The sequence below is a fragment of the Odocoileus virginianus genome, chromosome 29 (genome assembly GCF_023699985.2).
Source record: "Odocoileus virginianus isolate 20LAN1187 ecotype Illinois chromosome 29, Ovbor_1.2, whole genome shotgun sequence".
Lineage (NCBI taxonomy): Eukaryota > Metazoa > Chordata > Mammalia > Artiodactyla > Cervidae > Odocoileus > Odocoileus virginianus.
In genome coordinates this window covers 14251929-14268234 of record NC_069702.1, presented here as the reverse complement: position 1 = coordinate 14268234, position 16306 = coordinate 14251929, and the positions used below count along the sequence as shown (strand labels likewise).

The window sequence follows — 16306 nt, the reverse complement described above, 5'->3', positions numbered from 1 at the left end:
GACTGCAGCCATGAAATTAAAAGACGCTTACTCCTTGGAAGGAAAGTTATGACCAATCTAGAGAGCATATTAAAAAGCAGAGACATTACTTTGCCAACAAAGGTCCATCTAGTCAAGGCTATGGTTTTTCCAGTGGTCATGTATGGATGTGAGAGTTGGACTGTCAAGAAAGCTGAGCACCGAAAAATTGATGCGTTTGAACTGTGGTGTTGGAGAAGACTCTTGAGAGTCCCTTGGAGTACAAGGAGATCCAACCAGTCCATCCTAAAGGAGATCAGTCCTGTGTTCATTGGAAGGACTGAGGCTGAAGCTGAAACTCCAATACTTTGGCCACCTCATGCGAAGAGTTGACTCGTTGGAAAAGACCCTGATGCTGGGAGGGACTGGGGGCAGGAGAAGGGGACGACAGAGGATGAGATGGCTGGATGGCATCACTGACTTGATGGACATGTATTTGGGTAAACTCCGGGAGTTGGTGAGGGACAGGGAGGCCTGGCGTGCTGCGATTCATGGGGTCGCAAAGAGTTGGATACGACTGAGCGACTGAACTGAACTGAACAACTGCCCTAACTCAAGTTCTCATCAGTTCTTGCCTGGATTTACCACAGGCGTTCTCTGGTTTATCCACAATGTAACCAGAAGAATCTTTCTTAAATACAAATCCAGTGAAATCACTGCCCTGTTTAAGCACTTTGGTGATCCTCCAATACTCTGAGGGTAACGTCTTTAACTGGCTTAGTAGGACCAGCATGATGTGACTTGTTTCCCCTATTAGTCTTACTTGGAAGGTTTTCCCAAAGATTCACGTGGATATGTGTCAGTCCATGGTATGCCATAGGTATTCAATAAATAAGACTCCTCGCCTCTGCACTGAATCCCATTTTACACACAAGGAAAATGAGACTTGCTGAGGTTAAGTGGCATGCCCTACTCCGCAGAGCTCGTTAATGACAGAGCTGGAATATTTGAGCACATCTAGCAAAGCAAAGGAAGTTAAAATTCAGGACAACACTGCCTAAAATGTATTTTGCCCTGTGGATTTCTCAGTCCTAAGGGAGTAAAGGTTATGCCTTCAAATAGCCTTTTTTTTTCTTTCCCCTAGCTGCATCCCAAATCAGTACTTGTTTACATGTTCTGACTGAATATTTAATATCTGCTTTATTGGCTTACCCTGTGATAAATCTTTCCTTTCTTCTAAATAACATAATCATGGCCAAACCACAGTGAACAAACAAGATCATTAGGGGCTTTTCGAGTGGCTGAACTTGAAGCTCTTCCTACTTCTCCCAGACAATCAGCCAGCACAAGGCCTGAGTGGGCCCACGTGCTGAAGAGCTGCCAGAAGCTTTAAAACAAACAGTGAAGGGCAACTGGGTTCCTGAAATAGCTCTGTTTCAATTTGCCTTCCGATCGCTCCCTTAAAATCATGTGCTGTGTTAAGAGGGAGTGCATAAATATGTCCTGTCTCAGCTAAGTTTTTCCCTTGATTCTGGTAGAGAGGAGGAGGCGGCCAGCTTGGGTACATTTTATCTTTTTTTTTTTTCATTTTTGTCTTTTTAACATGGGAATTGGAAAAAACTGTGTTAACCTTTTTAGGGATGTATGTGAGTGTGTAAGATAGATGTTAGATATCTATGAAAGTCAAAGTGAAGTCACTTGGTCGTGTCCAACTCTTTGAGACCCCATGGACTGTAGCCTACCAGGCTCCTCCATCCATGGAATTTTCCAGGCAAGAATACTGGAGTGGGTTGCCATTTCCTTCTCCAGGGGATCTCCTCTACCCAGGGATCAATCCCAGGTCCCCCGCATTGCAGGCAGACACTTTACCTTCTGAGCCATACAGATAACACATATTCTGTGTTTATAGAATAGATGTCAGAAAGGAAATTGGCATTATTTGCTTGAGTCTGGTTTTTAACTTCCCATTAACTTCCTATGATGCTAATAGGGTGCAAACAGTATGTGGTTGCCAGTCTCCACGAGGGCCCCCAGTGATCCCCATCTCCTCTGATCTCCTCCCACACTGTGGCAGGGTTTGACTGCGTGACAAGCAAAAATATGGCAGAAAAACGTCACTTCTGAGATTAGTCCTAAAAGACATGCAGCTTCTGTCTTGGACTCTCTCTCTTTCCGTCTCTCTCTGATCACTTGCTCTGGAGGAAACCAGATACCATGTTAGGAGCAGCACTGTCAAAAGGGCCACGTGGTGAGGAACTGAAGGCTCCTGCCAACAGCCATGTAAGTGAGCTTCGAGCGGATCCTAAAACATGGATCCTCAGCGTGGACCCTAAAGCAGATCCATCCAGGTAATTCTACCAGGGATTCCTGATCCTCAGAAACTGTGAGGGAGGTTTTAAACTTCTAATCTTTAGGGCATTTCGTTATGCAAAAAGTAGCCAACTAATACACAGAGTGAGGTGCTTCTTCATTGTTTGCTCATTACAATTATGCTTATGTCACCAGGCTTCTCTGGTGGCAAGGACAGTAAAGAATCTGCCCGCAATGCAAGAGACCCGGGTTCAATCCCTGCATCCGGAAGATCCCCTGGAGAAGGGCATGGCAACCCACTGCAGTATTCCTGCCTGGAAAACCCCATGGACAGAGGAGCCTGGCAGGCTACAGTCCATCTGTTCTGAGTCAGACGTGACTGAGCAACTAAGCTTTCACTTTCAGGTGCTTATTCATTCTTGGCTCACTACAGTTGTGTTTATCTCATAGAAAAACATTGTAGAGAAATGCTTATCTGTTTATCCATAAATGACTAAATCCTCATATTCCAACTCTTTCTTTCCAATGTCAAGGCATCACACATGTGCATGAAGAATATTTTTAAAGTGAAGTTCCCACAGATTCCCTCTTTTGGGGAAACTCTGACCTTTGATGAACTTACTTTTCTTTTACTTTTTGGTTGCATATTCATCCTACATGTATGTATGTTGTGAACATATGGGTCAAACCTCTGCTTTAGAGATTTGATGTTCATCGTTGATTTATATTCTGCAAGCAGATTTGATTGCTCATTTTTTACTGTTTTTCATATCTTGATTATTAAAAGCATGGTTGCTCAAAAAAAATTGACTGTAACTTAGGAAAAGAAAAGGAAGTAGATTAAGACATAACCTAGCAAAATAAATGTCTAAATTTAAATTCTTCCACTGCAGGAGGAATTCCTTTTGGATTAAAGGAGTTATATCTGGGCACAACTGGTGAAAATCTTTTGTGTTGGTAATAAATTCTAAGATTCTTCTGGCATCTCTGATTTTCAGAATCAAGCTTGCTGTTTTACCCTTCACATTGTTGTTGGTCAGTCGCCAAGTTGTGTCCACCTCTGTGATCCCATGGACTGCAGCACACCAGGCTTCCCTGTCCTTCACTATCTCCCAGAGTTTGCTCAAACTCATGTCCATTGAGTTGGTAATGCCATCCAACCAACTCATCCTCTGTCGCCCCCTTCACCCTCAATCTTTCCCAGCATCAAGGTATTTTCCAAAGAGTTAGCTCTTTGCATCAGGTGGCCAAAGTATTAGAGTTCCAGTTTCACATACAATGTTTAAAATTTGGCTCAATATTCAAATTAAGGAAGGATATAAAATCCTTCCTTCCTTGCTCAGAAGGGTAGCCTTCTGAGATTTGGCTCAGCTCTCGGAGTTCACATCACTTTCTTAGGCTTAGCCAATTTCTGAGACCTCAATGCCTTTATCTCTTAAATATTCACCCTTGCTACCCTTTAGAACAGGTGGCTCAGTGGTTTAAAAAAAAATCCAGTGCAGGAGACACAGGAGACCTGGGTTTGATCCTTGGGTCTGAAAAGATCTCCTGGAGAAGGGAATGGCAACTCACTCCAGTATTCTTGCCTGGAAAATCCCATGGACAGAGGAGCCTGGCGGGCTATAGCCCAGGGGTTCACAAAGAGTCAGACATGATCGAGTGACTGAGCACACTGGCAGACGCTTTGGAACAGAGATTAAGAAATGACCTTCAGTGACAGTGGTTCTACCCAGGACACTGCCACTGTGTGGCTTCTAGGCTGCAGTCTGAACACACAGCAAGCAGGACCTCTCTGGGAACTGCAGGGCTTAGGGCTTGTCTGGGGGAAGAGCACACGTCTCTCCCTGGGCTGATGATCAACTTACCTTCTTTAATTTCAAAGCAGTGGCCCCACTCCTGCAGGGTGATGTGCTTATCCTTGTTGGGGTCACACTCTTCAAAGAAGCGCGTTATGCAGTGTTCCATGGGCACGAGAGATGCTCGCAAAGGCGCAAGCTCAGAGTGGGTCAGGACCCTGCGACGAGACAAATGGCAGCCAGTTAACTGAGTAATTGATGTATGAAAAGTGGACTCTTCCAATCACCAAGGGCATTTTTCTTTCACAAGGTTGCCAAGGATGGCAAATACATAGTACGTTCATGAAAAGCTACAAATGAAATAAACTATTTATGGGCAAGATGCAGCTTTTTGAGTGTCGATGCATAAGGTTTCCTTCTTCACTAGAAACTGTCCTCCCTCCACCCTAAATTTATCAGGATGCACTTCAAGAATCATGTTTATACAACCTAGCTCTTACCACTGGCCATACCCGATTGTTCCAGATGTAGGCATTTGACCCAAGTGGGATCCATCAGTATCTTGCAAATTTAGGATCGAGAATGAGAAAGAGGGCTTCCTTGTTGGGTCAGTGGTAAGCAGTTGGCCTGTTAGTGCAGAAGACACGCATTCGATCCCCGATCTGGGAGGATCCCGCGTGCCGGGAAGTAGCTAAGACTGTGCACCACAACTATTGAGCCTGTGCTCTAGAGCCTGGGAGCTGCAGCTACTGAACCCACAAGTCCTAGAACCCGTGGTTTGCAACTAGAGAACCCACTGCAATGAGAAGCCTGTGTACCACAACTGGAGAGAAACCCCCACTTGCCGCAACTAGAGAAAAGCCTGTACAGCAACAAGACCCAGCACAGCCAAAATATGAATAAATAAATAATTAAAAAAAAAAAAAGAATGAGAATGAGTTGGGACTTCCCTGGTGGTCCAGTGGCTAAGACTTCGAGTTTGTAGTGCAGAGGGCCCGGGTTCTATCCCTGGTCAGGGAACTAGATCCTACATGCTGCGACTAAGACTTGGTGCAGCCAAATAAAGAAATATTTTTTCAAAAAATGAGAAAGACTTGAAAGAGTCTCTGTGGGGGGCTGGACCCTAACAAGCAGAGGTGTGGCCATATTCTGTTATTTTCAAAGCAGCTTTGTATGTAGACTCCTAGTCATATTTGTTTGGCATTTCTGTGTTCTCCAATGGATAGTGGGAAGTTTCCTAAATCTGTTTAGAATTCTCTTGGTTTAAACAACTAGCCATTATGTCAGGGACATGACCTAGTGATGGGGAGGTGGACAGTTTTTACCTGTCCCGAGGATGCTGGTCCAGTTCACTGAACTGCCAGTGCACAGGATACACATACATGTGGTAGTTTTTCTTAAAGTCTCTTAAGAGAAGGTCAATGGAATGGTCCCCAGCCAAGAGTCTCTTTTCATCCAGGTAAATTTTCTTGACCTTTGGAAGGGAGATGATCATCAGAGAATCAGACAAGTGTAATGGAATTATCACTTGCTAAACTTTACTTGAAGAGTCATTCTAACATAACAGAGGAAAACAAACCCAGAATGTTATTTGAGGATAAATTACATGCCTTCTAACTAATCAACACTACAGCCTTTCTACATAGAATAATAGCTAACAGTAAAAAATCCTGTGGTTTTCAAAGGAATTTAAATCTTTTTTGATCTTTTAACCAAATAATGTCCATCATGTTTCTTAAAACAATGAGAAGGTTTGAATGAAAAGGGCTGAACTGATCTAGGCACTTAGTTGGTGAAAAGTCCTTCTCTTCCTGACTGGCATGACTTAACCCTCTAAGTCAGTGGTCCCCAGACTTTATGGCATCAGGGACAGGTTTCATGGAAGACAATTTTTCTATAGACCCAGAGGAGGGAAAGGTTTTGGAATGATTGGTGGCTCAGAGGGTAAAGAGTCTGCCTGCAATGCAGGAGACCTGGGTTTAATCCCTGGGTCAGGAAGATCCCCTGGAGAAGGAAATGGCAACCTACTCCAGTATTCTTGCTTGGAAAATCCCATGGACAGAGGAGCCTGGCAGGCTACAGTTCATGTGGTCACAAAGAGTTGTACACAATTGAGAGACTAATACTTTCATTTCACTTTCAAGCACATTACATTTATTGTACACTTTATTTCTAGTATCATTACATCAGCTCCACCTCAGATCATTAGGCATTAGATCCCGGCGGTTGGGGACCCTGGTCGAAGTATTTCCATCCTGTGCCTGTTTCATCTCAGCTTAGTCTTGGTGTGATGCCATGTGGTATCTCCACTGAAATTTCCCTGTTTGGTATCTAATGTTCTTTACCGCAAGCACCACCTGGGAAGCCCCATAATTATATACACATACATGGGCTTCCTAGATGCCACTAGTGGTAAAGAACCCACCTGCTAAGTCAGGAAATGCTGGAGACAAGGGTTTGATCCCTGGGTCAAGAGGATCCCCTGGAGGAGGGCATGGCAACCCACTCCAGTATCCTTGCCTGGAGAATCCTACGGACGGAGGAGCCTGGCGGGCTATGTGTGGTCCATGGGGTCACAAACAGCTGAACATGACTGAAGTGATTTAGTATGCATGTATTTAACTATATATTTGCCTAGAATATAAGTTCATGAAGCCAGAGATTTTTTGTTTGGTTCACTGCTGTATTGTGCATGCTAAGTCGCTTCAGTCGTGTCCGACTCTTTGCGAGCCGATGGACTGTAGCCCGCCAGGCTCCTCTGTCCATGGTATTCTCCAGGCAAGAATACTGGAGTGGGTTGCCATGCCCTTCTCCAGGGGGTCTTCCCGATCCAGGGATCAAACTCGGGTCTCCTGCGCCTCCTGCATTGCAGGCAGATTCTTTAGTTCTGAGCCTCCGGGGGGCGGGGCGGGGGTCCTCTTTGTTGTATTTCCAGCATGTAAATCAATTCCAGGTACCTGGTATACACTCAGTAACTATCAGATGATAGTTTTCCTCCAGGAACTTCTAGAACCAATATTCTGCCCTTTTTCCTCTTAATATATTACTGACATTGTTAATAATTGATTTATCAGAGGATGAGATGGCTGGATGGCATCACTGACTCAATGGACATGAGTCTGAGTAAACTCCGGGAGTTGGTGATGGACAGGGAGGCCTGGTGTGCTGTGGTCCTTGGGGTTGCAAAGAGTCGGACACGACTGAGCGACTGAACTGAACTGAACTGATCTTATATCATAAATCTGTGTCTGGCCTATGAGGGCAAGAAAGAGGCTTAGATTTAAAATAATGTGTCTCGGCCTGAAGATATGAACACTGAATTGAGGTCAGTAGAGCTTGCTCTGGGTTATAAGTTCCAGATCCCTTGCTAAGGCCCCTGCCCTGTGTGTAGAAATGGGGGGGCTTGACCGTGTCCCAAACTTTGGGGCATGAACAATGACCTCTACTATTCTGTTCACCCATATGTATCAACCAGGTGTGGTTCTGCAGAGGAAGGTAACCCCTCCCCCCTACCTCCCTCTCGCCGCATATCTTTTTCCCCGGTAGACAGACGGGGTAGCCGACCGTGGATAACTTACTTTATTTCTCTGCTTCTCATTCAGATATCCTGAGTGTTCAGGGTTAGGTTCATAAAGCTGCACGAGGATATTCTTGAGCCAGTCTCTCATCCTTAGAGGAAACTGGGTCACTTCGAAGTCCGTACAAGCAGGAATAGCTGTTCCGAACAGAAAGGACACTGATTTTAATTTTGAAGTCATACTCCTGTCCCAGGAAAAATCCTCGTAACAGGATGCTTAACACCTTCCGGTGACTGATAGCATCCTCACTGGTCCTCCGTCACAAAAGTGGTCCTTTATACTGCTGCTGAAACACAATTGCCAGGAGCATTGTAAAGCCATACCAGATGCCATTGGCCTTTCAAAGATTTGATTGATCTGGCGTGGAGCCTAAGAATCAGGATGCTTTAAAAGCTCTGTAAGTAATTGTGACGTGCAGTCAGGGCTGAGAACCACTGCTCTAGAATCAGAGAGTGGAATTCAGAGGTGGAGGTCACAAGAGTTATTTATTAGGAGAAAAGAGAATAAGGCAGAAATCAGCTAATACTGTGATAATAATATCAAATCTTGACTTAAAGGAACATTTTTTTTTCAGATATAATTGACATACCACCCTGTAAGTTTAAGGCATATAGCATAATGACTTTACATATATACTGTGTAATGGATAGCACAGGAAGTTTGGTTAACATTCATAACCTCATATAGTGACCTCCATTTTTTATTTCTTCCTGGTGAGAACTTTCAGGATCTACTCTCTTAGCAACTTTCAAATATATTAGACAGCATAATATACCATTATGTTATATATCACATCAAACATTTATTTCTCAATCCTGCCTCATGTCCCATACAAGTTGGCAACTGAACTCTGCTCATCTCAGTCTCTCTGGGGCTCAGGGTGGGGGAGATGCCACCATCTCAATACCATCTCAACAAGAGGTGAAGGGAGCATAGAGAGCCATATACCAGCTCATTAGGTTTTTTTTTTTTTTTAAGTCAGATCAGATCTTTTTTTTTTTTAAGAATTTTTTGGGATGTGGTCCATTTTTAAAGTCTTTACTGAATTTGTTGCAATATTGCTTCTGTTTTACGCTTTGATTTTTTGGCGAAGAAGCATGTAGGGTCTTAGCTTCCCAATCAGGGACTGAACCCTCACCCTTTGCATTGGAAGGCGAAGTCTTAACCACTGGACCCTCAGGGAAGTCCCCATATACCAGCTCTTGAATGCTCTGCCCAGAACTCACATGGATGAGTTTTGCCCAGATTTCACTGGACAAAGCAACTCATATGGCTGCATCTAACATCAAGGGGGCTGAGAAACTGACTCCTCTCGTGTGTCCGGAAGGACAGGAGAGGTTAGTGAGCACTGCCCATGTGGAGAATCATTTAGTGACCAGAAGATGCAAACACAATTGAGAACATCCTGGGGAAGGAAGACAATTTTTAAAAGAGTCTGGAAGAATAAGTTGTCATTAAAACTTCTTGGCAGAGTTTAACTTGGGAAGAGGACAACTAATTTAACAAAATTCCAGTGATTCATCTCAGTTATTAAGTGAATAACATTATCATAGTGGTTCTGAATGTTGGCTGCACATTAGAATTGTCTAGGTTACTTTGAAAACAAATGAAAGAACAATGCCAAGGTTCCAACTCAGTCCAATTAAATCAGAATCACTTATGGTTAAAGCCTGGGAATTATTCTTCTAATTTTTATTAAACATTTTTATTTTATTTTATTTATTTTGGCTGTGGTGCAAGGCACATGGAATCTTAGTTCCCCAACTGTGGATGGAGTCTGCATTCCTGGCATTGGAAGCATGGCATCCCAACCACTGGACCACCAGGGAAGTTCCCATTCTTCTAATTAAAAAAAAAAAAAAAGCCTTCCCAGTTATCTTAATATACAGCCTGGATTCAGAACTACACTAGATTTTGCTGTTCATGTTGTCTGCATAGATATGAGTGCTGCGCTGTGCTGTGCTTAGTCGCTTAGTCGTATCTGACTCTGTGTGACCCCATGGACCCATGGACTGTAGCCCACCAGGCTCCTCTGTCCATGAAGTTCTCCAGGCAAGAAGGGGGTAGCCATGCCTTCTCAAGGGCATCTTCCCAACCCAGGGATTGAGCCAGAGTCTCCTGCATTGCAGGTGGAGTCTTTATCAGCTGAGCTATCAGGGAAGCCCATTTATATATATATGAGTACATATGTATATATATTTTTGATTCAGGTTCACCCCAAACTGTTTCAGCAATGGTAGCTGGCAGGAGTGATGGACTCTTACATTTGCAGGCTCCAAAGTAATCCAGCTGCAGTTGGTGCCCCTTTTTGGTCCCCTCCAGTCTGCACTTAGTAGCAAAGAGATGACAGGAGCTGGCATAGGTCTGATTGTCAGTGCCACAAACCTAGGAAAGATAAGCATGAGAAAAACCTCAAGTTGATGGATGTTCATTGGGAAAATACTCTGCTCCTTAAAGGCTGTTTAACCAACTGCTGAGCCAGAAATATGGTCAGGTAGGGGATGCTATTAAAACCATAACTATCCCATCGGGCCCCCCAAAATCAACTAACTTATACCCACCGTGATGACAATTTAGCTCTGGATAAATGCAGAGTAAAAACTGCAGAGGATTCCAAGGATAGAATGAGTTTCAAAATGAATCCTCCATCAATGCCATTATTATTTGGGAGCACAGCTGAAATTCTTTGATTTTGTTGGCATTTGTTTCTCTTGGCTTTTATCTAAATATTAGATGATAACTGGGGCATTTACTTCTTTTTAAACTTAATTTTTAAATTTTTGACTGTGCTGAGTCTTCACTGCTGCCTGTGGGCTTCCTCTCATTGCAGCGAGCGGAGGCTGCTCTCTAGTTGCAGTGCACGGACTGCTCATCGTGGTGGCTTCCCTTGTTGATGAGTTGAGCTGCTCTATGGCAGGGGAATGAGGAAGCTTCCCAGTTCAGGGACTGAACCTGTGTCCCCTGCATCGGCAGGCGAATTCTTAACCACCCCGCCAGGGAAGTCCATTTCAATTGCAAATGACTTTCATTCAAATCACCCTACCGTTTGATGTCCCTTAAAGAGCATTTTGTAAAATCCTTACTTGGTCAAGGAGTTTTGTAGGAGGGCAAGATGCGGGATCTTGGCAGACACAGTGGGGTTTCCCATATTGATCAGCCTTGCAGATGTGTCCCCGTTTGCACTGGAAGCTCAGGCAAGAATCTAACAGAAAAATTTGGACGGGAAACATGGACAAAGCTAAATTGAGTACGTAAACTCAGATTCACCCAGATAGTTCCATTTTCATGAATAAGAGAAAATTTGGGGAAACATTAGAAATTAAAAACAATATTTTTAGAGGAGTATAATGATTTTACAATGTGTTAGCTTCTGCTGAACAGTAAGGTGAATCAGCTGTAGGCTACATATATCCCTTCCCTCATAATGAATGTGTTGGTTTTCAAGTGGGACTCTCTGGTATGAGGTTATTTTACACAATAGGCTAGATTTCTGTGCAGTTTGGATTGTGGATTTAAAAAGAACAAACAGTTCTTCTTGGCCAGCCTGTAATGGTCATAGTCTGACATCTACAATGCCATGCTGCACAAATTGGTCAAAAGTTAAATAAGCCATGAGAATTTTATTGGTTGAAATTTAAAATTTTGTGATTGGGGTGTGTGACTGAGATTGAAAGTGTTAGTCACTCAGTTGTGTCTGACTCTTTGTGACCCCATGAACTGTATTCCACTGGACTCCTCAGTCCATGGAATTCTCCAGGCAGGAATATTGGAGTGGGTAGCCATTCCCTTCTCCAGGGAATCTTCCTGACCCAGGGATCAAACCCAGGTCTCCTACACTGCAGGCTGATTCTTCACCATCTGAGCCACTGGGGAAACTCAAAGATTGAGATTAGATCTTAATTAAATATGGAATCTAAATTCTTAAGTTATGGGTTTGAGTGTAAATAAGACAGAATGAATGCTTCTTCAAAGCAAAATGATTTCAAGAAAAAGAATTCTACCAGTAATATTGCAACTGGACTTCCAGTTGGTAAACTCAGTCACCATAGTTGTCTATCAAATGTGCACAGGAGAATGTTGACAATTTATGGGAGCATTTCCTAGGGGAGGAGTTGGGAGAGAAAAAATTCTGATGAAGGGATGGGGGTAGCCCAGCGTGGCCCATTCCATCTCTCCCCCGATGCAGTCATAGACAGTGGCTTAACCCATTCTCACCAACACTGTGCACCCTCGTGTAGCCCTCAGTTGAACTCTCATCTTTCGGTGAGCTCTCTGCTTTCTTGGCCTGTATAATAACAAAAGCAGAAGTGGAAGTCTGTTTAGAGGAAAGCTGTGCCATTATTTATATTTTCACTGTGCATCCCTTCACAGATCTTTTCATACCTCAATCATTTTATTTTACTTTAATTATTATTACATTTTTTTTTCTTGGCCACACTGCATGGCATATAAGATCTTACTTCCCTGACCAGGTATTGAACCCACGCCCCTTGCATTGGCAGCACAGAGTGTTAACCACTGGACACCAGGGAAGTCCCTGCCCCAGTCATTTTAGATCTCAGAGGGAGACACGAGCCATAGCGGTGGAAAGAGACAGTAGCCCTTTGAAAACAGGATTTGTTTCTATCTTTATTAACTGGGTTCAGTGGTGTATGTCTGGGGTTACCCAGTAAAAGTTGGAACCAACACCAGAAGCAAGGTTGGAACCTCCCGCTTTGGTTTGGGAAGACAGTAGAAATGTGGTATCATCATGCGATCCTTTAAACACACGATTACGTCAGTAATCTCTATGAAGCTATTGGGAAAAGCTTCTTACCAGGTTTCTAAAATGTAAGAAAACTCCTAAATTAGAACGGCAGCAGAGTTCTCAGGAATCAAAATTACTGTCTACCTTGCCCACCAAAAAACTGTATCAGGTGCTTCTGGTGGGTGCCTGCCAGGGTTTTGCATGAAAGCTCCAAATGATTAAACAACCAATAACAATATGTTTCTTCCTTTTCCCCACCCTGTTGCTATTCCCTGATTTTGGTGCATGTCTGTTTAATAAAGTTGTGGCTGAAGTCTTTGTTCGTTGCCTATAAGCTAAATCAACAAACATTGCTGGATCTATTATGTTAGAGGCATTTTGCAAGGTATTGGTGATTCAGCCTGACTATGACCTAGTGTCTGCTCTCAAGGCATGAGAGCAGCTGTGGTCACGTCTCCCATCCCTCATATCCGTTAGAATTTACCTTTCTAGTCAGCTGCCAGTATCTGCATCTCGGTGCCTGGAAACCCATGATACTCTAGAAGGCCTTCTCAAGGCTAGATCAGAAATACTTGGAAATTGACACCTCTCCTAGTAAATTTCAGCTTGTGTAAAAGCCATAGCTCCTTCACTCTCCAAATTCGATAATTCAGAGAAACCTGCTTTACATGGTTTTACTGATGTACCACTGATTACCTTCCTTTTCTTCCCTGAATCCCTTCTCCACTCCTCTTTGTCCTTGTACCTCGCAAACAAACTGCACTAAAATCCAGGGTCTCTTCTAGGGGAACCCAAATAAAACAGGCATTTTCAGGCTAACGATGGAGATACAAAGAAAAATACATAATTATCAAATATTTTACTAAGGTACTGAGAGATAAGCACAGAGATTGCAAGAGCACAGAGCAAGGTCATGGCTATTTTTTTTTTTTATAAAGCTAACCACTTTATCGGACAAGCATCATTGAAAATAATCTCACCCGCTGGTTTCCTACAGGTTCACTGGTCTCTAGGTTCTCATTCTCTTGTGCTTTTTCCCTTTGCTCCTCATGCTTGGTGTGATAGTAAATGGACTGAGATCTTTCATTCTCCAGGAACTCCTCGCTTGGGATGAAGTAGTCCTCACTTGCATTGTGTCTGGGGCCATCATCACTGTCATCCTTAGCCCCATGATTTCTGGCCATGATGTTACCACCATCAGTAGGCTCCACCAGTAAAGGCTCAGAAAGGGTCTTTTTATCCATCTCCTCATGGTTGCTGATAACTTCAGGGCCAGGCCTTCCTTCTTGGCTCTGCCATTCTGTATCTTGACTGGGCTTATCGATTTTTGATGCAGTTTCTTCTTCCATTTCTGCGTTGGTGTTTTCCTCTTCTTGTTCCCGGCTACCCTGTTCAAGTTCCTCTTTCTGCATCTTGCTTTCTTGAGTTGGTTGATAGGACTCTTCCAAAACAGCATCAGATTGGGTACTGTCTTCTTCTTGCTCATTGTTAGAAGGCTCCGTGGGAACCTCTGTCTCCTGTTCTTCATCATCATTGTGGGTACCAACTTCACCTGGCTCTTCTCCTCCTTCCGCTTCTCCATTTGTGTCCTGATCTTGGTTTCCTTGATCACTTAGGTCTTGACTGTTCAACTGAGGATGGGAGTCATCTACAGGTTGTTCTTTGTTTTCCTCTGTCTTTGTGATGCTTTCTTGTTGGTTAGAATCTACAATGGAACTAACATCATGAGCAAGGAAGCTCTCTGGGAGTTTCTCCTTTTGAGGTTCACTCATGTCTTCTTCTAGGTCCAATGTGCCTTCAGGTGGTGAATACTCCGAATTCTCGGTTAAGTCACTTTCAGTTTTCTCTTGGTCCTGTGATCCCAGATTTTGGTTGTAACTCTCTTCCTGATCTGCTGACTGATCATGGTTTTCCTCCTCTGACTTCAGCACTGAAGATTTTTCAGGCTGAAAAGAAAAAAGTTTATTCTTGAAACAAATGATAATGTTATATCTACATCATATTTGCAATTCATAAGCAACATTGAATAGTCATTAATCTTTTTTTTCACACAATGTCTTATAAACTTATTTATGATGTTTTTCACATTCAACAACTATGAGTTTAACCTGAGTTTGAATTTTGTGAAATATAAGAATTATGTACCACTTCAGCCCAAGAAGTAAAACTCATTAATCCTCACAATTCTTTTAGAGATTGGAGGCAGCTGATATGATCATTACCTTTTTTTAAAAAACTTTTCATTGTATATTGGAGTACAGGCAATTAACAATGTTGGGATAGTTTCAGGTGGACAGCAAAGGGACTCAGTCATACGTATACATATATTTCTATGATCATCATCTTAAAAAAATTAAACTTAGAGTGAATAAGGTAGTCTGTTTAACCATGCTTTAACATTGAGGCCTTTGGAGACTTAAAACATTGTACTAGTACAACTGTATTCCTTTTACCTTAAGATGGGAATGGTCTTCTATGGATGTTGCAGTTTCCTTTTCCTTTTCTGCATCTTCAACCTCTACAAGAGGGATTGCAGTGTGCTCGGATGTTTCAGCCTCTTGGAAGGAACTCAAGGAGTCAGCAGTTGGGTTGGAATGATCAGATAGGAACCTTGCTTGTGTCTGAAAAAAAAATTGAAAATTGATTTGTGTTATTCATGCCTAGATGTCAATGTTTAAAATTTCTAGTTATCTTTTCTTGTCATCATTGTTAGTAGTAACATATTTCATTTGTAATATCAGCTAAAAGATACTCTCTAGAATTTTTAAAGATATAAGCAAATAGTCAGAATATGATCTTAAGTGAAAACAAAATCCCAATCATGATTAAGAAAAAGTTACATCGCAGAGACTAGGGGAAAATAGGGCAAAATGATCTCGAGAATAGCAACTTTTGACTTTTGGAATTATTTTCAAATTATTTCCAAAATAATTTTCGGAATTATTTCAAACTTTTACAAAGCATTTATTTATTTATTTATTTTTTAAACTTTTACAAAGCATTTAAACTTCATGATTTTGAAAACTCTTTAGCATAAAGTCAGATTGAAGTCAGTTTAACCATAGGTTATCATTGCATTGAACATTTTCTTAAGTTAACTTATAGGTTATAACTTGTAACTTAAAGGTTATATATAAATTATATAACTTATAAGTTATAAGTTATAACTTATAAGTGCTCACTGATAATTAGCAGAAAAGTTATAAATCCTTTATTCTGTATTTATATATTTTTGTAACACTATCCATCTTATATCCATTGAGAAATCAAGTATAACAGTAAAAAATAATTAAATATTAAACTAATTAATAAACTATATGAAACAGGATGCCAGGTCTAGTAGGGTTGAATAACTATTGAATATTGTTTCCTCTAGAGGAATGGTTCTATTTCTAGCAAGATTGGAGGCATAGATGAAGAGTTGGGCAGTGAGGCTTGATGGGAAAGTCAAACAACTGGACGTAGAGCCAAGAGACCTCCCTTCAAGTTTTGACTGTGCTATTTACTATCTGTTGGTGGTTTGACAAATTGTTCATCTCTACTTTCTCATCTCTAAAGGTGCAATGAGCAGAAATATCAAGATAAGGCTAAGTATATAACACATTTCCTGAAGTTTAATGGGATAATCCAAGTGAAAAATCACTATAGCCAGTAGTAATATCCTACAGTGGTAATAATATGAACTGTCTGGTATCTTAGGCAGGTATTTATCACAGATCTTTATTAGAGAGGTACTGTGGACACTCAGATGTCAGACAGGTCCAAGTGTAGGTATAAAACTCAGATTTTATTTGAATTGACTCGTCTACTCCATTAGTAGGTCCTGTATTGTTGACTGTATCATATAAAGAAATATATAGTGTATGAGGTTTTTTGAGATGTGGCTTCTTCTCTTGCTTATTACCTTTTCAACTAAA

At 42.0% G+C, this 16306-nt stretch overlaps 1 protein-coding gene across 2 annotated transcripts in view; it reads right to left on the bottom strand.

Annotated features, from left to right (window-relative positions):
- SPARCL1 (SPARC like 1) overlaps window positions 1–16306 on the bottom strand; it is a 47059-nt gene that overhangs the window by 1265 nt on the left and 29488 nt on the right. For both annotated transcript variants that reach the window (XM_070458151.1, XM_070458153.1), the window contains 8 exons: window positions 14843–15010; window positions 13370–14335; window positions 11858–11927; window positions 10726–10844; window positions 9907–10027; window positions 7643–7779; window positions 5390–5538; window positions 4134–4282 (listed from right to left, as the gene is read on the bottom strand). In XM_070458151.1, coding sequence (XP_070314252.1) covers window positions 4134–4282; window positions 5390–5538; window positions 7643–7779; window positions 9907–10027; window positions 10726–10844; window positions 11858–11927; window positions 13370–14335; window positions 14843–15010 — 1879 coding nt within the window. The remainder of the gene's footprint in view (window positions 1–4133; window positions 4283–5389; window positions 5539–7642; window positions 7780–9906; window positions 10028–10725; window positions 10845–11857; window positions 11928–13369; window positions 14336–14842; window positions 15011–16306) is intronic.